Raw genomic sequence first — 26,231 nt, 5'->3', positions numbered from 1 at the left:
TCCTAGGTAACATTTATTGGACAGATCATGGTTTCAACTTAATTGAAGTTGCAAGACTCAATGGCTCTTTCCGTTATGTAATTATTTCCCAAGGCCTGGATCAACCAAGATCTATAGCTGTGCACCCAGAGAAAGGGTAATTTTAAGATTTACGTATATCTTTTGAATATTAAGTAAATTTTCTTAAGTTCCATTAAAAAAATCCAGACATCCATGTTAATATTTATTTTTAGTTGTAGTGTCATATTTATTATGCAGTTTTTTAATATATATGTAAATCTGAATGAGTACACAACATGTTTCTAGATTCTCTGTTTACAGTTCCACCCTAGAACTGTTTACAAAATAGATGCTCAATTACTTGCTGAATGAATGAAATAACCATTTAATAGCCAGCCTCATTTGTCAATATTTCTAAAGCTTCAATTTCCATTTATATGTCTATGATTGCCAGATCAGCACATTCAGGCCAAACTTTTTTTTTTCTTCAATTCCTTTTGTCTACCTGTCTTAACATTTCCATTTTCCATTTGGATGTTTCATGAGCACCCAAACTATGTATATCTAAAATTGAAATGAATTTGATCTGCCACCAAGTTCTGCCGATTTTTTTCTTCTAAATCTTCTAAATTTCTTCTAAATCTTCTATCAATCTACCACTCTCCATCTTCGCTGTCTCCACCCTATTTAAATCTGTTCTTACCTTACATATATACCACTGCAGTAACTCCCCAATAGATCTCCTAATCTCGCCAAAGGCTAGAGCGACTCTTTTCTTTTAATATAAATCTTACTTAAAACCTTTCAAGGGATTACCATTAACTTTTGTGTAAAGTCCAAGATTTCTGTTTTGAGTCTTCTTAATCAGGCTGTATGTAAATTTTCAGTCTCAGACTCCTGCTTCTGGCTCTTCGCTATCTCAATCAATTTCTGTTGAACTTCTTAGTTTTTCAGATATTTTCAAATATTTTCTATTCTCTTCCACTCTCAGACTTTGAACAACCTCTTTCCTTTATCTGCAATATTCTCCTTCACACTTTTACCTTGCTGAATTTTATTTATCTTTCCCTGGCTTTGCAAATAGATTAGATCGTTCTGTTTTATGACACCAAAGCACCCAGTACTTTCATTTTTATAAATTCTGTGCACTAATATTTGCTTATTTATTTATATTTATTTGTTTAGTAGCTCTATTTTTTTACTGGACTGGATAACATCTCTATTCTTCACTCTAACTCTGTGAAGAGAAGAGCCATGTGTGTTTGATTTATTTCTCTATCTCCAGGGCTTAGTACAGTGGCTGGAAAAGAATAATTGCTGACTGATAACTGTTTTCCTCTGAAACAATAATATAGAAATAGTCTTATTGTAAAACCTTATATTACTCCCCATTACTGTGTTTCTTGCATTGCTAATATGACTTGACTTTAGAGGTTTTTTTTAAAGAGTAGATATTTTTATGTTAATAGAACTCCTATGCCTTTTGGAGTAGAAGAAATGTGACTGCATGGTGGTCACTCAAAGGTGTATTAGATAAGCAAGTGTAAGAAACACTGAATTAGAATGAAGTCAGTCTATGTGAAACATCAAATGAACTCATGAAAATCTACAACTTTTCCTATCATATGTTGCATGTTCTTTTCCTAATGTCATCACTTGTTCACTTTCTTGACAAAGGCTGTAAAATTAAGCCATAATATTAATACAGTGAAAAAGAAAACAAAGAAAGTTAATATAGGAGAGAGAAATAATGCCAACAAATTTGTCACACTTCAGGCTAAAACTAAGGTTACAATATAAAAAGTGAAAAAGCTGCGTTGGTTAGGAATGCTCTTGGATGCAAATTATATAATCTTTTTTTTTTTTTTTTTTAAAGATTGGCACCTGAGCTAACAACTGTGGCCAATCTTTTTTTTTTTTTTCCTCCCCAAATCCCCCCAGTACATAGTTGTATATTTTAGTTGTGGGTCCTTCTAGTTCTGGTATGTGGGACACCACCTCAATACGGCCTAATGAGCAGTGTCGTGTCCACACCCAGGATCCGAACCCTGGGCCTGTGAAGCAGAGCACGCGAACACAACCACTCGGCCACGGGGCTGGCCCTGCAAATTGTATAATTTAACTAGAGTGTGTTAAGTCTATGGGAGCTTCACTTTCTAAGATTTTCAACTACCTTCTTTATGACCTTATATTTTTGTCTTACACTTGATGTTATGGCCCCATTGTTACAACATGCTTGATATCTCATCACGGAGCATGTCGACTTAAGGAAGGAGAAGAGTGATAGGACAAAACATCTTTTCCTTGCTGGGCTATATTGTTTTATTTGAGCAGGGAATTGTCTTAGTGTTAATCCCTTTGTTTTTCCTTAGCCTGAAGGGGATTACATGCCCATCCTTAGGTCATTTAATAGCCAAAGGGCAGAGATAATATTGACATATTTAGACAAGTTATGTTTCATCACCTGGGCTGGGGTAAGGTCCTAGACCAAATAGTATACACTGGATATCTGAACAAACTTAGTTTCTATTGCTAGGCAAGATCTTGAGGGGATAGATTTCAAGGAGACAATATGAGGAAGAATAAAACCAACTCTCTTTCTTGATTTTTCTGTTTTGGAGATCATCCCAACTCATTCTCCTTTCTTATTTCTTTTTTCTTTGACCTCTTAACGTTGAAGTTCCCCCGAACTCAGTCTTTGGTGTTATTCTCTTCTTCATTTGGTCATCTCATCCAATCTAAATGTTAAAGTCTCTAAAATGTATATACCCGGATCAGACCTCACTTCTGAACTCTAGACTTTTATGTTCAACTGCTTATTCCATATTTTCATTTAGAGATCTGTAGCAGATTTTATTTTCCAAGTTGATTACAACAATATCTGCCATCTTACATGCTCTTCTTACAATGTGACATTCACTCTTTCAAAAAAGAAAGGTGGAAGGCCTTTTCCGTACACTTGAATTTGAATGAGGCTGTGACTATTATGGAAGTGAAACTATTTAACTTCTGAGGCTATATCATAAAAGATAAAATGTCTACCTGGTTCTCTTGGGATGCTCTTAAAAGCCAGCCACTCTGCTGTGAGGAAGACAAGCAGCCCCACGAAGAGGCTACATGTAAGTGTTCCAGCCAACAACTCTAGCTAAGGTTTCAGCTGACAGCCAGTACCAGTTGCTAGACGTGTTGAATGAGTGAACTTCAAATAAGTGAGTCCTTAGCCATTATGTCACCTCAGCCTTGGTGTCATGGCAGTTGATGTGAAGAAGAGATGAGTTGTTCCTGCTGAGCTCTGAAAAAAATTGCAATTCATAAGAAAATAAATTATTCTTGTTTTAAGCCTCTAAATTTGGAGTGGTTTGTTAAGCAGCAATAGATAACTGGAATAAGATCCATCAGAAAACTTAACCTTAATAGGTCCAAAACTCAACTGAATCTTTCTTTGCAATTATGACTTCTCCATTGGTAGCTGTCAATTCTATTATTTCAGCTGCTTAGGCCAAAACACTTGGTATCACCTTTGGTAGCTCTCTCACATACCCTATATCCAGTATACCAGGAATTCTATTACCTTTGGCTTCAAAATACATTCATACACTACCTACTTCTCAGAATTTTCATTGCTACCCGCCTAGCCTGAGCTGTTATAAATTTTGCCAACATTTCTGGGTTGTGGGTTACCATCTTCTACCCTTGTACTCCTATAGTCTGTTCTTCTTGAAGTTGCTAAGGATTCTTCTGGAATGTAAATGGCTGTCACTTCTTTGATCAGAATTCACCAGTGGGTCCTCTTTCAGTCTGTTTAAAAACTCACAACAAACCTACAGTGGCATTATTTTCTTCATTTATCAGATAAAGAAACTGAGTTAACAATTTTAAATATATTACTCTGTCATCAATTTGATATGTGGGAGAGTTAGGTTTTTCTAAAATCCAAAGATTACGATATGTATGTGTGTACGTATGTGTGTGTTACATGTTACGTATATAGTGTTAAGCATTATAGAAATTAATAACCAAAAATGTCAAGCATATAAGAAAACAATTTTAACAGTTTCAGGAAAAACTTATAATGAAAATTTAGAGGTTAAAACTGTAAGTGAAAGAAAGAGTGAACAGCAATGAGAAAATGCTGGAAAATAATTAGGAAGGGAGGCTTATAAAAAAATTTTGAATTGGGTCTGACTTCCCTCTGTGCAACTTCTTGTCTACCATTGTGTGACCAGGGATGCATGCCTCTTCATATTAAGACCGGGAAGGGAGGGTGTAATTTTGTTTAATTGTAATAATAAAACACATTGAATGTGTCCACATCACACCCTTAAACTTGAAAATGAAAGTGTCCTCTTCCAGTATTTTAAAATCTCTTTTTAAATTATAATTTATATTCAAACAATGAGTCATTATAGCCTCTATAGAGAAAATCTGATCAAATGATGGACTGTGAATAATTATTTTAATGGTAAGAACAAATATAATTAAAATGTTATGAAGTTGCACAGATACATAGGAAATGGGTTTGTTTCTGATAAAGAATTTCTTCTCTTCATATTTGTAATAAGTCCAACACTTCATTTGTATTGTAGAGAACCTCTTGTGCCTGGCCTATTATAGATTCATGCAGTTCAACTTAAGGATCCTCTTGCTGCTACTTGTTGCTCTGTGGTTTTGCTTTTCATTTCTTATTGAAACCTGTTATACACCCTCAAGTTGTTATTCCAGACCTTCCTTTCCTTAAGTGTCTTTTATATCTCCACAGCCATCTTAGGGTATAACTGTACCTAATATTCTCTAGGATGATTGAGAACATCAGGTAAAGAAACCCACATATACTCCACTTTTTGTCAGTTTATCCAATGAACATTTATTGAATGCTATGCACTCTGAACCACATCATGTCAAGACATCTCCCTCTCCTCATCAGCCTTCACGTCAGTATATCTTGACAAAATAGGACTGCTTACTATGTGAAAGACACTTGTGGCCACTGTGAAGTATGATGATATAAATAAGATGTTGCTTCTGTTCACAATGAGTTTTGTTTAAACTGGAAATTTAAGCAAATTCAAAATTTCAGTTGAAAGAGTAGTCTCATAAAGTAAGACTCATTTTTCAGACATTAAAAAGACTAGACTGATATAACTCAAGCTTAAAGCTCATATTGAAATCTCGCGTTAAAGTAATAATTTCAATAAGACCATTATAAAATTACATTGAGTTTTAAGAAAAAAGAGAGAGCATATAATTAGAGTAGGTAGTGAAAGTGAGGGTAGTAGCAGCAATAGTGGTGATTAGTAGAGGCTTTATGGAGGAGACTTGAAGGAGAAAGTTTTCTGAGATGGAGTGGGAATATGTTATGTGAAGAAGAAACAGGGTAATCAAAGATGGAGAGTGGCGAAGCAAAGGCCTTCGGCAAAAATATAAATACGTGAGGTCCATGAGGGGAAGAGTAAGTGCTGTAGCTGGAAGATAACTTGGGGTCATAAAATAGGCAATAGGGTTCCTCACATTTTAAATAAATTACTGTGCTGCTACCTTCTCTAGTTTACCAAGTGAAATCTAAACTGGTCCTGGAGCCTCTCCTAAGCTTCCCCCTGGCCTCGGACAACCCACATAAGCAGATCAGAAGTGTGATGAGAGTTTATTGAAGATGTAGCATTCTTTAAATTAGGGGTTTCTTAGAAATGGTTATTTATCATCCCAGGCAGAGTGTTATGGAGGGGGTGGGGTCCCTTCTCTGCCCTCAAGCCAAATAATGGAGAGAGCTAGAGGCAAATGTGTAAGGGGAAGACTAAAATAAATAGAAAAGAGCAGTACATAAAAATATTGTGTCACTTTCTCACTGCAAGTCCTCAGGCCAGGAGGAGTCAGGTCAAAGTTGAAGAAAGGGAAGAGAATTTTAAAATAGAAAGGAGATTTAAGTTTGGATTTAGAGAGATCTATTCTTTTATGCCTGGAAATTAATCTTAACAGTATGATTGTGTTCTTTGAACTAAAATTGTCTTGGAAGTCATGAATTTTTTCTGAGATAGCAAATTCTGGAGAAGAGATATTCAATAGAGCATAAATGGAATCATGAGTTGGATAAATATAGTCATTTGCTACTTATTCCAACAGAGTTTAGACTCTGGAAAAAACCATGGTAGTCGATGAAATTACTCAAGAAAAAGTACAGAAAAAATAAGTATAAGGACAAGAATGAAGAATGTTTATAGTTAAGAGATGAAATAATTAAGAGGGAAAAAAGAAATCAACAATAAGACAAAAGAAAGAGAGAGAGAAAAAAACAGCCATTTCAAGTCCTCAAAAAATTACTGTATCATAGAAGGAAAGAGAGTTTTAGGAAGAAGAGTCTTCCAGCAATAGATTAGGAGAGATAAAAGCAGAGAGCAGAACATACAGTAGATGATCAGGATGATATTGTTAATTGTTATCAATTTAAGGAGAAGCCAAATATAACGAATTAATAAGTGAAAAATAACTAGAAAGTAGAACCAGCATACTTAGACTACAGTGACAAAAATGTGGGCAATAAACAGAAAGAGAAACATATATAAGGTATGTTGAGAAGATAATAGGGTATAGAGGAAGTTTTTCTTAGTATGGGAATCTGGGGGTAGCGCACATATTTCTAGGCATAAAGGAGGAAACTGGCAGAAAGGAAAAGGGTAAAAAATGCATGTAAAAAGGAGACAAATTCCAGGGAGTGGAGGATGAATCTTGCCAAGGAAGAAGCAATAGAATGGAGAGGAAGAACAAGGGACAGAAAGCAGATAGACAAGATTTGTGTTTTACATCCCAGAAATGGAACCGTGAGTGAGAATTCAATTCAGGATGTGAGAGAAGGATAGGAAAGAGGAAGAGACCAAGCAAAGGTTCAACTGTGAGCAAAGTACAGGCCTTGGACTGATTGCTTAGGGAACTCTGGAGTGTAAACCTCACTTCAAAGCAAGAGAGCTTGGCTTTCAGACTCTCACCCAATCATTCATTGGATAAAAGTCATACACTCCAGCAAGACATACACTCCCAAGATTTCTAGCTTTCAGTACTGCTTGTGAAGGAAGTGATTTTGTCCTCTGAAGAAAGCTGCCTATGTGAGCTATTAGAGGCAAAGGATGTAGAGCCTGGGCACTGGAGTACCCAGAAATAGTAAACAGGATCTGAGGGTGTCTAAGTGGAGCACCAACAATGTCCAGTACAGTTTGGAACCCCAGCTTGAATATTTCTTACCTTTGAGATCTTTTGAAATGTCTTGATCTCAAATGTCTATATCCTTTTGGGTTATTGGGAGGATCAAATGAGATAAATTTAAATGAGAGGATTAAATTAGGGGAAGCTCTCTTCCCCTTCTATTTTTAGAGATGAAGTGAAAGAAGAAACAGAATATGGCAATAGAATGTGGCAATGGTGAAACTAAAGAAACTCATAGGTGATAGTCAACATGAGTAGGGTTAGCAGCTTTGAATGAATAGATAAGTTTTGCTGAAACTATTATGGTGAATAGAATAAGAATAAAATACAATATGAATAAAAAGATTTCAAGCAACATGAGTGCAGCTTGGATGGATTTCTAGAATCTAATTAGGATGTTTATATGACCTTGAGTATAACGCTTGGCAACATTAGCAGTAGCAAAAAACGTGGGAAAATGAGCCGAAAAGGAAGTAGGAGGTGATAGATTCAAAGTTGGCAATTGTAATGGAGTCACCATGAGTTTCCAGTCAGGAGGTGAGATCTAGAAGGTAATAATGGAATGGAGGGAAACCAAGAGCAGGAGACCAAGGTAAGAGTACAGACTTAAGGTTCAGCAGACATGAATGACCAAGACAACTCTATAAATTAAGAGAAGATGGCTTCAGATTGGTCAAATAGAAAATAAAACATTTTCACATTATAAGTAAGGTTAGTTTGTGGCCTTGCTTATGTAAGACAGAGGCAAAAGAGAGGTGTAGGTCCCAGGAACAGATAAAGATGAGAAACTGTGAGCTGGAATGTTCAAGGGTCATCAACATGAGTCATACAGTCCCTAAATATATCAGCAATGAAGGGAGAAAATGTCAGCGAGTAGTAAAGCAATTAAATAAATTTGGTGGTTAAGTGTGATAGAGTGGTGATGTGGTGGTATGGGAAAATGGAATGTATGAATTCATACTGTGAGTGTTTTGAGATAAGTTGAGTGTAACCTCAGAGAAAGTTTTCTTTCTTAAATCTATTTCTCCACTTTTATTCTGGACACAATGGCATCTATTTCCTCATGCATCTCATGCAGTATCTATTCCTTTCTATTTTATCATCTTTAATTTGTTCTTTGCAATGAAGCCTTTCCCTGTGCTTTCAAATAGTCTCAGGTCTTATTTAAAAAAAAAAAAAATTGCCAGTGACTTTTTTCTCTCTGCATGTTTACTTCTCAACTTCTTGGAATACAGACCTATACCCATCGTCCTTCATTGAACTTCTGAAATGGATTTTTGCCTTCTGTTCTTTCCAGAAATTTCTAAATTTATCCATAGCCAAATCCAGAGATATTTTTCAGGTTTCACACCACTTGCCTTCTCCTTGACATTATTCTCAGTTGATTACCCACTCAAGAATTTATTCTCTGTTACTTTGTTTAGCTCTGAGTTTTCTTGTTCTCTCTGACCTCTTCCATATATCTCCTCTGAGCATTGTTTATCTCCTCTGAACATCTTTCTCCTCATTTAAAGTTTTGTATGCCATTCTTTCTTGCTATATTTATCCTTTAAACTTATTTTCGTGTTTTGGACTTGAATCACTACATTACTCCCCAAATCTCATTTTCATTCTTTTACTTATATTTCCAAGATCCTTTAGAAATTATTTATTTGATTGTCCAACTGTCGCTGAAACTTAACGTATCCTCCTACCTCTTCTCTACAGACATCCTTTCCTAAGCATGGCATCTCTTTGTGTGTTGTCGTGGTTCTTTTGTCCTGACAAAATTGAAACTTACTTTAGATTTTCTGGAATTTTTCATCATCTATTTCTGTCACTAAATCCTGTCATTTCTTCTTTACAGATGTCTCTTAGATTTTCCATTTCTCTCTATTGCAACCATGAGCTCAGCACAGACTCAGCTGGAGGATCTCAGTAAATACTTTTGATTTCTTAATTTTGAGCCCCCAAAACAAGATTTGCATTTTATCCTAGAAAACAAGAAATCTTTGACATATGTAGCAATATTTTAAATATTATTGTCCTCTGTACCCTCACTTCTTCTTAAAAACACTTCTTAAAAATGAATTAAATCACAAGAATAGACATTTTTCAGGATTCATGGTTAAGAATTAATACACCCTTTTAAATGTTCAGCTTATTTCCAGGAAATGTTTATTATTGCTCGGAAATATTAGTGATACGTGTCTCTCTACATGTTATCTACATATTTACTGACTTGAATTCAGAGGGGAAAAAAAGGCTTAAAAATGACCAGTCTAAGTAAAAGTTATTCAAACATTGATTTCCAAGTAATATTACATAGAAATTTAAATGTCAAAATTCATATCATTGGAATAAAGTATAACATTTTAATATTCTATTTGAAGTTAAAATATGGCAGGTGGTATTGCCGAGGGAAAAGGTTAGCCATAATGGAGTAAATTAGCTGAATCCAAGACATAAATATGCCTTGAAGAGTGGGCATGAAGCCTGGTTTTGAACAATGGAGGCTTCAAGTCTTTTAAAATGTAGCCAAATGCAAAATAGAAAGCATGTATGAATTTAGTTCAGCTTGAAAAATCAGTTTTTCCCCTCCATTGACTTTTTTTTGGGTAAGGCATCACTTTCTTTAAAAAAACTGAAATGTAATAATTTTCTTTATGCTAAAAAGTCATTGTCTACTTACAACAAAGAAAGAGAAGTCACAGTGTGATACCAAAAAAGTTGACTAACTTCCATGGTTATGATCTCTAAATGAAGCAAAAATACTCTGTGATTTTTTTTTTTCTTTTTAGGCACCAAGATGCATATTGCCTGTCTTAATTTAGCTTTATATATTTATGGCCACAAATAACTTACTGAAGAGTGTTTCTTTCCATGGCAAAGTTTCAGTTTGACATGGAATCTTGGTGTTCAACAAGTACATATTGTCAAATGGTCTTTGAATGACTATATATATATATGTATGCTCAAGAATATACGGAAGGTCTTGGATGACAGTTTAACATCTGTTGAGGTACCAAGAGTATAGGGTAGTTTAACACCATAACATAAAAATAACTCCTAGAGTATGTTTTTCATCTTAAGGCAAGGTGACACATAAAAAAAGAAATAGAATTAAATTTAATTTTCAATAGAAATAGTGGAATTGGGTTGCTAGTATATAATATTAAGATAGCACGATGGTCAGGTAACTCAGGAGTACCACAGTCATGCCCCAAATCACAGCCATCTTTCTCTACAGGTGTCTGAGACAGGCATATGAACAAATTATGATGAAAGATGAAAGAAAACTGTCCCAGTATTTTTCATTGGGAATTTTCTCAAAAATTCTACTGCAGACACCTTTCTTTCAAAGCTAGATAGATCTTACTTAGTCTTTTACTAGTTAAGACTAGTCATATAGTACAATATGCTTCATCCTCATTACTTAACTGGTAAACATGATTATTGGATCTTACCTCTCTGGCTAAAAGGAGGGAACAAGTCCTAGAAGTGATCAAGGTGCCCTGGGCTGTCACTGCAGCTGTGTGGCTGGTGGAGGAGAAAGGGAAGCCAGAAAGGTCAAGCCACCTCCCACTGCAAGAGGGACCCCCTGGCCCAGACCACCAAAGCTGTGTTGAGTGGAAACCACAGATAGCCACACACAAATGTATGACCTTTCCCTAATTTCTCAAGGGAATCTGACCAATAAAAATGTGGTAAAATGGCAAAAGAGAGGTTTGAAAGATTTCTTTCTCTATTTTCCTATAAGGAATTCCCTCAGTTTGTTTCAATGTGCAATATCCAGGGTAAGTTGGATATGACTGATGTATAAGACAGGTTTGAGGTCATGAAACAAATTGAAAATTTCTGTATAATATTTTAAGAATTCTAAATCAGCTCATGAGCACTAGGAGTCTAAGTGTTAGGTATTTCATAGAAAAGTTCATGGATTATGGGGAAACATCAAGTATTATATATTGAAGATACCAAAAAGATTGACCATTCACTCAAGAAAATCAATTTTAGACATGTAAATAGCAAACTAGTATCATATACGTATGTGTGCGTGTATATGTATGTATTTGTTAAAATGAGAGGATGGGCAATGAGGTGTTAAATGCATAAATAAAATAAATTATGCATAAATTAAATGCATAAATAAAATAAGAAACGAAATATAATATAGGGTGACAAGCCTAATGTACTATAGGATTACATATGCCAAAGAAACTTCTTTGTGAAGACTTTTCCTGCATACTTCTCCAGTGTTGGCTCGGCATACACATGATAATTCTTTTATATAATTTCTCAATATTGCAAAGTAGTGAATCAAGACGGAATCTAATATAAAACATAAGAATAACAGAAAGAAGAATGAGACCCATAGAACAAATGATAACTTAAAAATTTTTTTTAAGCTTAAACAGAAAGAGAGAATAACCCAGATGGCCTGTATCTTTATTTTGGCTCGAAAGAAAAGTTCATTTCTGAAGTTGTGTATAGGAATGACAACTTCTCTGACCATAGCACATCAGCATTTTCAATGTTGAAACCCCTACTTTCAAGACTTGTGGAGACTTACAACTAGCAACTTTTAAGTATTTCTGCTAGCATTTTTCTCAGGTAATTCTTTATTTACCCATTTGCCTCTACCATTAAATGGTAAGATTCATGAGGGCCACTAAGTCCAATTTACTTTATATCATCTGCTCCTAGCACAAAATAGGTACCCAATTAATATTTGTTGAATGAGTACATGACTGCAATGAAAGAATACACTTGAGAATCATTGACCAAATCACTGACAAGAAAAAAATTTAAAAGTAGTATTCAAGGTTATGCTGTCTCTAGACTCTCTTCCTATTAGCAGAGTGTCCTGCTATCTTTGGTTGGATTCTTTTTATGTTACAGGAGCCTCTAAGCAATAGTAACACATTCAGGACTTGAAAAGTGTTTGGGATTGGCATGTAATGCTTTCTCAAAACAATACTGCATGTAAATGAAGAAAAAGGAAATGTGAAGAAGCCCTCACAGGAATAGATAAGGGTTATATTATACCATATTCCTCATAGAGGATGAAGGATGCCAATTCACGTGTTCGTGAAATGTATTCAAGCTTTTACAATACTATATTATTTTGCTTGTGTCCTGATATTGGACACACTGATATGTTGGCCTACAAGCTATTCAGTTATGACTTTTAAGTGATCCTAGTGAAACATTGAGAATTACAAGCAGTTTTTGTTGAATAAAAACTCATGCTCACATAAAACCTGGCTACTGTTACTAATCTGTAGGGTTTTTCTTTTGCTTTGTTTTGTTTACTTTTTGCAGATATAGTAACACACTGTTGACCCCCAATCTAGCAGTGGACACAGTGACATTCTTGATTCTCTTCTCCACCAAGGCAACTACCTATATAAGAGAATTAGATGGTCTTTAATTTTGTGCCAATGTGGAAAGTTTTGGTTATCTCACGTTTTCTTTACCATATCTGATAAAGTACCCGAATCCTGCTCTTTTAGAGTAGGCATAGGAATAGGAAGAAATGACGAGTTTATTGTAAAAATTGCAATCCAGATCTGTACTCCAGGGAAACAGCTTAACAGTCAAAGAAGAGAATCTTAACTTCAAAGAAAATATTCAAAATAGTTGCTTTTCACTATTGTTCAGGTATCTAAAATAAAGGAATCATATTTAATACTGTTTTCTTTTTTAACAGTTTAGACTTATTCATTCTTCTCTTTCTTCCCTACACTCTTTTACCCTTCCCTCACCAAAGTTGAGGATTTGTTTCCATGTTAGCTTTATTTCTCAAAACATATTTCTTTGAGATTTTTCAAAGACATTTATAATGCTTTGTATCTTTTTCAGCTTGAATCTAACTAATTGTGGCAGAAATCATTTGTTTTCCTTTATATTTATGTGTAAACTAATTCTGGCATCAGTACAGTTGTCATATGATAAATTCAATAAACTTTTGGGGAGGGAGCCAGCCCCTTGGCCAAGTGGTTAAGTTCTCGAGAGCTACTGATCGGCCCAGGGTTTCGCCATTTTGGATCCTGGGCACACATGGCACGGCTCATCAGGCCATGTTGAGGCGGCGTCCCACGTGCCACAACTAGAATGACCCACAGCTAAATAAAATATACAACCATATACTGGGGGGATTGGGGGAGAAAAAGCAGAAAAAAAAAGACTAGCAACGTTGTTAGCTCAGGGGCCAATCTTAAAAAAAAAAACTCTTGGGGAACAGTAAGTGTATGCTGGGCTTTTGAGAACTCCAGTGCTGCAAAATTGAATCTTTTACCTATTATCCAAGCATCAACAATTACTTGGAATTAACTCGTGATATGTATTCATTGCATATTTTCCTGCCAAGAACTTCTGTCTAATTAATACAACAGCGATATTTGTGTTACGATGATTTCTGATGGTGTTCCTATAATCCTTTAAACCACTTTTGAACATCCCTTTTTAAATTTTAAGTTTTTGAATTCTGTAAATCCAAGTCTCTGTAAATAAGGGGCTTTTCAGTTTGGGACACATTATTATCCAGAGAAAATTCCGTTATACAACATAAGATTTGATTTTGACAATTTTTAAAATTTCTGGGTCTGGGATAGCCTTGAAAAGTATTTTCAGGGCTAGATTTACCAACCTAATACCCAAAAGGCAATTTTCTTGGCTACATCATATAATCCAACAAATTTGAACTCAAATGGGGCCTATATCAATATGTAACGATGTCACGAAATCTCTATTTCCATGGAGTGTCGGAAAGCAGTGAGAAAAATTTTCATTTCTTCCCGTTGCTAAAGATCATGTTTAGATATGAAGAATCTGTGTTCACTGAAGTTATCTCAAGTACAGCTATGTAAATTGCTATCTTAAATTATTCATAAGTTTTTCCCTGCAGTTTTATTTGCTTCGAGAGTGTTCTTTCTCTACATTTGGTTTATAATCCCCGAAGGTTCTCGAGGTGCTAATTCTATTCAATTCTTTGCTTTCAATTTCACTTTAAGGAGCGAATAAATTTTTCTTTGCCTGACATTCATAAAATGTTGCCTAATTTTGGTAGGTGTAGGATCTTTTAGTTTATTAAGTTGATAAATTATTTAGCCATAAAAGTCATTTCTACAGTCAGATGTGGCTTCATATATTATGATAGTTTATCAAATCACTACTGAAAACTTGAGTAAAATCTGTATTCAAGATAGGTTTGTTTTGAATAATTTTTGTCCCTAATTTTATTGGCATTCATCCCTGCCTCCTGCGTGGAAGTATCGCAAATTTAAAATGAATAGGGACTGTCTGGGAAAAAAAGAAAGAAACTTGTTTCTCAATACAAAGACCTTTGTCAAGTTTTGTTTTGTGTTTTTAAGTATGGAGATCTTTGTCATACTCCTTATACCTAGGGAAAAATAATAGTGGATATAAGATTATTGTGTTGTTGTATTATATTTATATTTGGTGAGACAACATAGAGAAGACAGTACACGTCTGAGTTAGTGAAGCCTGAGTGTGGTTCCTGGCTTGGACCCTTATCAGCCGCGTGACTGTGGATTGTTAACTTCCTGAGCTGTGACTTTCATAGCTGTGAGATTCAGGGCTAAACATGGTAAATGGCTGATTCAGCCTACTCACTCGAAATATTTTTATTACTCATTTAGTGCATTGAAGGCAGATTACTGTCAAATAAAAGGTATGTTATACACCTTTCCTTCCATACTTGAACTCTGGAGTATATTAAAAGTAGATGATAAGATCAGATGGAACAAGGAAGCATATGTCTGTCCTAGCTCTCAAAATGCCTCCTTCACATTGTAAAATCTCCTGCCATTTAACATAATGTCTGACTGCTCATTTTAAGAGCATTATTAGTGATAAAATTCGTCTTTAAAAAGTTAAATGGAGCAACAAATTTTGCCTCCCAGTTAAATCGTTATTTTATTTTTAATAATTTTTAAATACAATGAGAGTCTGCCTTAAAGTTTAAAAAATCTTAGCTTTAGTACAAGTATAGATTTTTTCATGCCTGCTTCAACCTAGATCTAACCAATAAAATAGTTGGATTTCTGGCTACAGTTTTCCCTTTCTGATTTATAGAGCTTGTAAATATGACTGATACTTTCTTCAAAATTAATATACTTGGGATTCTAACCACACCTCTTTTTTGTCTGGCTGTAAAAATCCACCACATTTATTTTATACAGCGTTTTTTTGAGAAAAAAATCAACTTTTAAAATAAATCAAAACAATATGCATAAAAGAAATACATATATTTTTATGTAGTTAAATATCTTTTTTAATGGATAAATAAATCTGAGTGGATACAAAATATGAATTTAGGTCTTCTTTGATTTTTCTGTATGCTGTCTCACTTTCTCTTCTTGTGTCAAATATGCACAGAATACATACCCGTTTTTGCCTAAATGAATCAATGATTATCGTATTTTTTTTAAGCATTATCTTATTTCTTTATTGTTTTGGTGAGGAAGATCGGCCCTGAACTAACATCTGTTGCCAATCTTCCTCTTTTTGTTAGAGGAGGTTTGATGCTGAGCATACATCTGTGCCAGTCTTCCTCTATTTTGTATTTGGGAGGCTGCCACAGCGTGGCTTGATGAGCCATGTATAGGTCTGTGACCAAGATGTGAACCTGTGAGCCCCTGGCCACTGAAGTGGAGCATGTGAACTTAACCACTACACCGCTGGGCCAGTCCACATCATATTTTTCTAAAATTTTGTCATTGCTGTTATCTGACCATTGAAGAACAACTTCAATGAATATAACTTCTTCAATGAATATGACTTCAAAAGAATGGATCTTATTTATCTGAAAGAATGGATTCTGTATTGTAATGTAAATATTCTATTTGTTGAATGAATGAGTGAAAGCATGAATTATATACTTTCTGTTTTTCTACATTTCATTTTTTCACATGTTGTTTTACTTTAGCATACTCTGGATTTTCTTTCTATATTTCATTTTCTTCCATAGTCCTTCTACATTACATTTTGCATTATGAGATTGCTAAAACAAGAATGTCTCCTTTTGTATGAATCCATGTTTTAAGATGGCTTCACAAGATAATTTGTAAAATTCAGATTAGAATAGTAACATTTAATAGTCTAAGTGGACGGAAATGAAAGTTATGATGCATTTATCTATATATTCATATATTAAATGTTTACCTACCACTGGTTTTCATTTTCAAAATTTTCTAATTACCTAATGCTGTAGGTGTAATTGTGAATAAAAAGGAGAAAAGATTACTGTCTTCATTGATCTTGTAGTGTAGTGAAGCAAAAATATTAATAAAAAATAACATCGTAAAGGAACACAAGTGTAAATTTTCCACTCTAATCCATGCTCTGAGGCAGAGGACATGGTGCAATAAACAGAGAGAATACAGAAGTTTTCTTCAAAGAAACAATGTTTGAGATATGAAAAACAGAAGCAAATGAGGCAAACAGGTTGGAAAAGAGCATTTCAGACAGGGAGCAGCATGTACAAAAGGTATTTTGGTAGGATTTTGAATCCACCCTCATGATTTCTATGAATGGTTAAATAGTTTTTACAATAACAATTCTTTTATTGCAAACAATCACGTGTATATTTTTTTCTAAAATGTATTGGTTTTGTTCTGTTAGCGTGAGTGTTACCGCTATTATTAATAATACATCTTTTTGTGTTTATCTACATATTTCTATAAACCAACAATTTAATTCCAGCTACTTGTTCTGGACTGAATGGGGACAGATGCCCTGCATTGGAAAGACTCGCTTAGATGGCTCAGAGAAGGTTGTCCTCGTGAGCACAGGAATAGCATGGCCGAATGGCATCTCCATTGACTATGAGGTCTGTTGGATTTCTTTTCTTAGGTATTTCAAGTGCATTAACTGCCAACTTGCATTAATTCACTTTTAGTGTTCTCTTATTTTTTTGATAAAACACTTAATCAAAACAGCTTGTAATATTACTTTTCAATCGATCTTTAGGAAAATAAATTGTACTGGTGTGATGCTCGAACAGACAAGATAGAAAGAATCGACCTTGAGACTGGAGGGAATCGTGAGATGGTGCTGTCAGGGAGCAATGTGGATATGTTTTCTGTTGCAGTCTTCGGGGCTTACATCTACTGGTCTGACAGGTAATTTATTTTTTCATAAGTATTTGAGTCTCAAAATGTTATTTCAGTGCCAGTTGCTTTACCCTTGTAGGATTAGCCATTCTTTAGCAAGGTCACAAAAGGGATCTCACAAAGCCGTGAAATTTCCACAGAAAAGGCAGTCACTCTTGCTATTGTAGGTTCAACCATTTCAATGTCACAGAGTAAAGTTGATTTCTTGCCCTTCTGCTGGGCTATCTGTTATCTTCAGCTTAAATAACTGGCTTGATCTGAATTAGCTAAAGATTGTTGATCACGTATGTTCATCTTCTTGGCAGAGCACATGCCAATGGGTCCATCAGAAGGGGCCACAAAAATGACGCCACAGAAACCGTAACCATGAGAACGGGTCTTGGAGTCAACCTGAAGGAGGTTAAAATCTTTAACCGAGTAAGAGAGAAAGGTCAGCATTCTTATATAATAAATACATTTTGTACTATTTATTTCTATTTTTTTAACATTTGTACATACAAACAATATCCATTAAAATAAATTATAATTAATTTTCTTGACATCAAAGGAAGATATAATAACTTTGGAGATGATGGATTCATAGAGGACAATTAACCTGATAGAGAAATCTTGATAGCATATTAAATCTTTACTCAAGACTGGAGTAAAAACTTATGCCCAATATACTTAGGATGTTAGGCACATTGGAGTCATAAATTTCTTTAATACTTTGCATCTTTCATAGACACAGAGTTTAAAGTGGTGCATATTCTTTTTGCTGAATTCAGTTCATGTTTTGAGTGAATCCATTACTTATGCCAAAGATTACAATACATAAAACCTATTGTAATCTCAGTATCATGTTTCAAGAAAGAGTTATATACTTAACTGTCTGATTAAGGGAAATTTTTAATGCTTTTATTGAGGGAAGCAAAAGGATGTGCTCTTTGAAATAAGAAATCCAAGAATTTAAAGAGGTCTGATTAAAAAAAATCAATACTTTATAGTGTTTATTTTACTGACCAGTCTAAAAACTAAGAATAAAACATGAGAATATTCAATGTTAAATTTTTAATATTTCTATAAGAAAAAAACTCTTTTAAAAACAGAAGAAAAAGCACAAACGTGTGTGTGTGTGTATCTTTTTTTTTCTCCTCAGGGACCAATGTTTGTGCCAAGGACAATGGTGGATGTCAGCAGCTCTGTCTTTATCGAGGAAATTCCCAGAGAACTTGCGCTTGTGCCCATGGATATTTGGCAGAGGATAAAGTCACTTGCCTACGGCATGAAGGCTATTTGCTGTATTCAGGGAGAACAATATTAAAAAGTATACATCTTTCTGATGAAACCAATTTAAATTCACCAATAAGGCCATATGAGAATCCACATTATTTCAGGAATGTCATAGCCTTGGCTTTCGACTATAATCAAAGAAGAAAAGGTACCAACCGAATCTTTTACAGCGATGCACACTTTGGAAATATACAGCTTATTAAAGATAACTGGGAAGACAGACAAGTAATTGTTGAAAGTAAGTAAAACAATTTCTTTTTAAATAGTTTGGTGGAAATGAGTATCATTTGGCTTAGTAGAGAAATTAGAATGGCAATTGCATGTAGCAATTACATTTTCCTAGAGTTTATATTCAAAGAATGAATGCAGCGATGTCATCTGACTCCCCAAAAGTCAAAGAAGCAATTAACTGCTAGCATGTATAGCATGTATATAATGATTATTAGCTTCTAATCATGGAACTTTCAATACATCCCTTCATAATGCTTCTTATAAATAAGTGTATTAAATTCGTGGAAAATAATTTTTCGGTATAAAACTATGCTAATTGTATTTTCTTCCACTGGATGAAATTATGTATTTGAGAATATTTGTCTAATTACATTCAGTTAATTATATTTTCCAAAACAAATATCAAAGATTATTTTTGTATATATATATATAAATATGTATATAAAACAGTCCTGAGAAAATGTTATTAAAGAAATTATGTAATATTTTAAAATATTTTTAATATTTTATAGGACATAATCGTTCAAACATAATATTGTATGAACTATCTATATAATTCAGAGAAATTTCTTTCTTGTCATCCAACTTTTACAAGGACTATCTTCATATCATGCAACTTCTCTCTTTTCTTTATCTCTATGTGGTTTCCACATATTTCTCACTTTTCCAATTTCACTATACTGAGGTCAATCTTTTCTGTTACTTTTTAAATTGCAAAATAATATATGTTTATTGTAAAGTGTTCAGGTAATATGGATTTAAAAATGAGATTTCTGCCCTATGACTGCAACATCAATTCCATTTACTTACTTATAATTGGCAGCTGTCATACCTCCAGAATTTTCTTTATGTATGTGTGTATGTCATTTATAATTACAAAAATGTAATGATTCTATATGCATTATTCAGCTGCTTCTTTTTCGCTTACGATATATCTTCAAAAGCTTTCATTTCAGTATATAAGGCTCTATCTAATTCTTTTGAATAATTTTATACTAATTATACTAATGTACCTAAGTCTATACTAAAAATAAATTAATTTATTTAACCATTTTCTTATTGATAAACGTTTAGATATTTCTGATGTCTCATAATTACTTACAATGTCACAATGAAAATTTGTGCATATAAATGCTTATTCACACATGTGAGTATTTGTTTGGCATAGAACCCTAGAAATAAAATTGCAAGTCAATCAGTGTTTATTTTTGTTTTATAGCTGGTCAAATTTCTCTCCAAAAAGACTATATTAATTTACGTTTTTATCAACTGTCTATTTTCCCACACTTTTGCCAACAATGATTTTTATAATTTTTATTAGCTTATGACTATCTAATATACAAAAAGTCAATTTATATTAATATACATTTACCTGATAGCTAGTGAGATACAGCATCTTCTTGTATGTTTACTCATATAAAAGAACAGATATTTTAGGTCAAACTTCATATTGTACATTGTCATCCCATGCTGTTCATGCCACTGTTCATTTTGTTCTTTCAACGTTTAATATGCTTCACAGTCCTCTTGGCTTATTCAAATCCTACTCAGCTTTTCCAAATCAGTTCAGGTGTTTACTTTACAAATACACATTCTTGTTTCTTTATTCTCTAGGTTAACATACATATTGATAATTTCATATCAATTTGTATATTCTACTACATGCTATTTTGGTTTCCCTCTGTGTATGTGTATGTGTGCGTGTGCGTGTGTGTGTGAAAATGCAACTATAAGTGTCCTGATTACAGAGTTCAGACACATGTGAGATTTGTTGATTCCTTGGGTATATCTCTATGAAATTTACATTATAACACTCTTCGGTCCTCCATTTTCCTAGACTGATACAATTCAGAGTTGGAAATGCTCACATTGTATCCACAATGAATTAATTAACTTATTAATTCATTTTATGTGCTCCAGATTCTTTGTCAGGCACCCTGGATATAAAGATGAATATGAATCCATAGATCTTTAGAAGCCACAATTTAAGAAGAAAACTACAAGTAAACAAATATTGAAATTCAATAGATTCCATAGGATACTAAAGGCCTTTGGTATTAGTGTCATTGAGTCAATTCTGACTCCTAGAGATCTTGTGCTTTACAGAGCGAAACCCTGCCCGGTCTTTTTGCGCCATCCTCTCACCTTCAGCCACTGTATCAGACAATGCTCCGCTACAATTGATAGTGTTTTCATGGCCAATTTTTTCTGAAGTGGGTGGCCAGGTCCTTCATCCTAGTCTGTCTTAGTCTGGAAGCTCCACTGAAACCTGTCCACCATCAGTGACCGTGCTGGTATTTGAAATACTGGTGGCATAGCTCACAGCATCATAGCAACACACAGCCGCCACAGTATGACAACCAACAGATGGGTGGTGTGATTCCCTGACTGGGAAACAAACAGCAGCAGGTGGTGAGAGTGCTGAGTCTTAACTACTAGACCACGAGGGCTGGCTACTAAAGGCCCAGAGAATAACAAATCTGCCTGGAAGGATGGAAGATGCCACTGAGCTGAGATGAGGAAATTAATAGAATCAATAGGAATCTGTCAGTTGATTGGGCCAGGTGGAGAAGGAGAAGAGGAGGAAGAATATTCTAGACCTGTAGTCCTCAAGTGTAGTTCCCTAGGGATCCCCAATCTAAGTTGAATGAGTCTATGAAATCAAAACTATTCTCATAATAATACCAGATATTTGCCTTTTCACTATGTTGACATTGCACTGATGATACAAAAGCAGTAGTTGCTAAATTGCAACTTAGCTCTCATCAAGGCAGTGGCACCAAATTGGACTAATAGTTACTGTGTTTTTCACTGCCACTTAAAAGCAGAAAAAAAAGCCAATTTCGCTTAGAATGTTATTGAAGAAGGAGTAAAAAATTTAATTTTATTAAATTTTGATCTTTCAGTACACATCTCTTTAATATTCTGTGTGATGAAATACACATCAGGCACTTCTGTAGCATTCTGGAGTGCAATGGCTGCCTGAAGGAAACTATGTATTTGTGTGATTATTTGAGTTCATGCTTCTTTTAAGGAACACCATTTTTTACTTGAAAGAAAGAAAAACAGACACATTGGTTATTCAAACCTAGTTGTGTGGCAAACATTTTCCAAAGAATGAATGCAATGAATCTGCCACTATGAGGGAAATGATCTACAATATTTGTTGCAAATAATGAAAACCAAGCTTTCAAGTAAAAATGAGAATTTTGGAAGACCCATATCTGCCATAGTATGCTTGATAGCTTCCCAATACGTAAAAGCTTTTCTGATGAGATGGGTGGTAATATTACTAATGTGAGGTTTTGGGTATTGCATAATGAAATGTGTCAACATTTGGAAGATATGCATAACTTAAGGAACCAATACTTTCCAAATGACATGATAAAATCATGCATGGGTAAATGATCCATTCAAAATGCAAGCTAGACCAATGAATTTTAATGTAATAGAGTATGAAAAGTTCATCACTATGGTTTCTGATTTCACATTGAAGCTAACCTTTAAGTAACTTCCACTTGTCATACGTTAGTGTAGTATGAAAGAATATCCAGAATTATCTGAAAAAGCTATTAAAATGCTCCTCCCTTTTCCAACTTCTTAGCTGTATGAGACTGAATTTTCTTCACTTCAACTAAAACAACACAACAGATAGGATGAAGAAGTAGATGTGAAAATCCAGCTGTCATCTAGCAATCTAGATATTAATCAGATATGTAAAATTATAAAACAGTGCTCTTTTTTCATTTAAAAAATACAGCTATTTTCTTAGGTGTTATTTATATTAATATGCAACCAGTTTTTGTTATTTTAAAAGAAATTAATACATATTTAAAACAAGTTTTTCAGTTTAAATTTCTAATATAATGATAAATAGCTAGAGACATAAGTCACACAAAATATCTCTGGCGTCCTTCATCATTTTAAGAGTGTAAAAGTCCTCAGATCAAAAAGATTGCAAACTACTCTTCTAGAATAACAGCTAAGAAAATTTTTAATATGAAGACATTAAAAAGCACAGAGTAGACAAGGAGCCATGTATCATTTGGTATGATTAGAACATGGGTTGTGTGGCATGAATTGGTGTGAAATGAAGCTACAGTCTTTGGGAGGGGTCCAATATTGAAGGATTTTGTCTGGCAAGATAAGAAGCATTAAAAGAAAAGTTTTATTGAGATATAATTTACATACCATAGCCATTAAATTCACCCATTAAAAATGTACAACTCAGTTTTTGGTATATTACATCATTAATTTTTAAAATTAAGTAAAAAATACTTATGAAACATAAAATTTGCCATTTTTAGTTGTATAATTCAGTGACATTAGTTACATTCACAATATTGTGTAACCATCACCACTGTCTGTTTTTATCACTTTGAACAGAAACTCAGTTTAAGCAATTACTCCCCCTTCCCGCTCCCTGCAGCCCCTGGTAACTTTTAATCTACTTTCTTTCTTTATGAAATTCCCTATTCTAGATATTTCATATAAGTAGAGTCATACAGTATTCGTCTTTCTGTATGTGGCTTATTTCACTTAGCATAATCTTTTCAAAGTTCATCCATGTAGTAGCATGTACCAGCAGTTCCTTCCATCTTTTTATGGCTGTATTCTGTTGTGTGTATATACCTCATTTTGTTTATCCATTCATCTGTTTATGGACACTTGGCTTGTTTCTACCTTTTGGCTATTGTGAAGATGCTGCAACAAGCATTAACATCCTAATATCCAAAATAAGGAGTTTGATTTTATTCAGTAGATAAAGTGACAACAAGAGAGTGTTGTAAGATACATATATAACAGGATTTTTGTTTTATGAAGATCACTCTGGCTATGTTATCTTCAATGAAGTTTAAGGGCCATCCCGTGTCTGAAGGCAGAGATGCCATAGGAGATTGTTGCAATATGGCAGATCCTGTTCCCACAGTGGTAAATTAAACTGAAAACATATTAATCAGAGTATATGCACAACCAAACCATTTTAATCCTCCTATCCAAAATCAAAGCAAGAAAAACCAATAACACTTTCGTGCTGTAGGTATTAACTCACAAGTATAGAGAAGAAGCAAAACATAATGGCGAGGAGTTTGGAATCAATCAAGTTGGGATTCATATCCCAGTTTGTGATTTATTTCTCATGTAACACTGTCAATTTCCTCACCTACAAAATAGGAAATAAACTCATAAATTATTTGTGAAGATTTTATGAGACAGAGTATAAAGAACTTACAAATAGGGGCTGGCCCAGTGGTGCAGCAGTTAAGTTTGCACGTTCTGCTTTGGTGGCCCAGGGTTCACCAGTTCAGATCCTGGGTGTGGACCTACGCACCACTTGTCAAGCCATGCTGTGGCAGGCGTCCCACATATAAAATAGAGGAAGATGGGCATGCAGGTTAGCTCAGGGCCAGTCTTCCTCAGCAAAAAGAAAAGGATTGGTGGCAGATGTTAGCTCAGGGCTAATCTTCCTCCAAAAAAAAAAAAAAGAACTTACAAATAAGTATAATTTTATTTAATTTAAAACTTTATCTTATTGTATTTATGACACATTTGTAGATTATTTAGGACAATTATCTTTCTCCTATGTTATTTTTAGAATATGCAGTAGAGTGGTTAAACAATCAGAAATAATTACAATAATTATAGACATGAGGTAGTGTATTGAGATCAGACTAGAATTTAAAAATTAACATTAGTCTACATTGTTAATTTACATGAACTTTTTGATACTCTCTTAACTCTCCCCCACCCCCACTAAGAAGTTGCTAATTTGTTTAATCATTGCAATCCTCTCGAAGTTTTGGAGAATTTATAGTTTGATTTGCCAGACCAAAAAATAAAAGGACAACAAACAAAACAACCTCCCACCAAAAAATAAATGAGTTACTGGCACACAAGTAAACACAAGTAAGATGGAAAAGTCATTTTTGTCTTGGAATTCTGTTTTAATAAATCTGGAATAATGCATTTTATTTTGTTACATCTTTTACCAGTTACCAAAAAAATAAATTCATGAAAATATGATTAAATATTTAAAGATATAAGAGAGCACTAAATACTTATGCAAATCAGATTCAGACTTAGATCCTTCACATATCTGAATACGAGAGTGAAGAATGAAAGCTCTCTCCTTTATCTTCCCAATTCGTGTAGAATGAATCTTTTGCTCTGAGGTTTTAAAAGATGGGATGACAAGGGTTACCAAATAGAATTAAATATGTTCCTTAGATTATCAAGGATGGACAAATAAAGATGAAAAGGTCGTGTTTCTAACCTCCAAGAATTCAAAGTACGGAAAGAGGAAAAGGCCATCTTTCACGTTTTATATATAAAGAGCCAAGACCTCTGTCCAAGACAATGTTGAAGATTTACGCTTTGAGGCTATCTCTGGCTTTAAAATTATAGCAGTGATAGATAAATTATTTTTTAAAAAAATAAAAGTTAAGAAGAGATTGCTCATTTCGAAAAACAAGGTGAGATTTTTCTTGAATGATAAACAGAACGGAAATACAAAGCAGTGAGAATGGCTGAAACATCAGACTTCTGAGCCCCTCGAATATGGATCCTACAGAGAAATAGGATCTAAAACGAGCTTGCTTAAGCCAGGGACTGGGGTGAGCTGCCCCACAGGGAATGAGGCAGAAATAAAGCTGTGCCATCTGCTGCCTGAGCCAATGTCCTGAGGAAGGTACTACCCTAGAAGCTTAGAGACTGCAGAAACAGCTTATGACCAACCCTGACACCAATCTTTTGCAAGCTGATGGCTCTGCAAGTTCTCATATGCCCTGTGGAGCAAAAACCCAAGTGAATCATGAAAGACAGTGCTGATTGGTGAAGGCCAAGAGGCCAAATGAAGGGGATGTGGAGCCACCCAACTGAAAGGAGGGAGTGTAGGAAGAGAGGTTTAAAAAATAACCTGTTTATCCAAGGAGAGCCTGCCAACTCTATTTCCACAATACATGAATTTTTAAGAAAGACAGCTAAAAAAACCCACCAATCAGGAAATGAATGAAAATGAAAACAATAGAACATTCTGAAGGAGACTTTCATAAGTCATTGGGGGTTCATCAAAGAAATAAAGGAAAACATACCTATTAAAGGAACCAGAAATAGTGAAAGCAAAGAGGCTGAAATTATGAGTAAAAAATAATTAAAATGAAAACAACTCAAAATCTTGGAAATGAAAACTATGGTCATTATAATAAAAATTAAAAAGAAATTCCAGTTGATAGAACAAAGTTTATACTGGACTAATCAAAGTTAGACTGTGCAAATGGGATGCTAATTAATTAATGATGAGTTAGTCTGTAAATCAGAGAAAAAGATAACATAAAAAACATGAGTAGTTGTGAACCTTGGAGGATAAGCTGGTTGGTTCAACATGCTTATACCTAGTAGATGCTGACAAAAGCCAAAAAG

The 26,231-nt window shown here is 34.4% G+C and overlaps 1 protein-coding gene across 1 annotated transcript in view; it reads left to right on the top strand.

Annotated features, from left to right (window-relative positions):
* Window positions 1-26,231, top strand: part of LOC124233810 (low-density lipoprotein receptor-related protein 1B-like) — a 792,861-nt gene that overhangs the window by 335,066 nt on the left and 431,564 nt on the right. Inside the window, exons 31-35 of the mRNA XM_046651030.1 lie at window positions 7-136; window positions 16,900-17,026; window positions 17,167-17,318; window positions 17,615-17,739; window positions 18,448-18,819. Of these exons, the coding sequence (XP_046506986.1) occupies window positions 7-136; window positions 16,900-17,026; window positions 17,167-17,318; window positions 17,615-17,739; window positions 18,448-18,819 (906 nt within the window). The remainder of the gene's footprint in view (window positions 1-6; window positions 137-16,899; window positions 17,027-17,166; window positions 17,319-17,614; window positions 17,740-18,447; window positions 18,820-26,231) is intronic.

Source organism: Equus quagga, unplaced genomic scaffold, assembly GCF_021613505.1.
Source record: "Equus quagga isolate Etosha38 unplaced genomic scaffold, UCLA_HA_Equagga_1.0 251_RagTag, whole genome shotgun sequence".
In the NCBI taxonomy this organism is placed as follows: domain Eukaryota; kingdom Metazoa; phylum Chordata; class Mammalia; order Perissodactyla; family Equidae; genus Equus; species Equus quagga.
The sequence above is the reverse complement of the archived record's forward strand: the minus strand, read 5'-3'. Positions and strand labels throughout refer to the sequence as shown.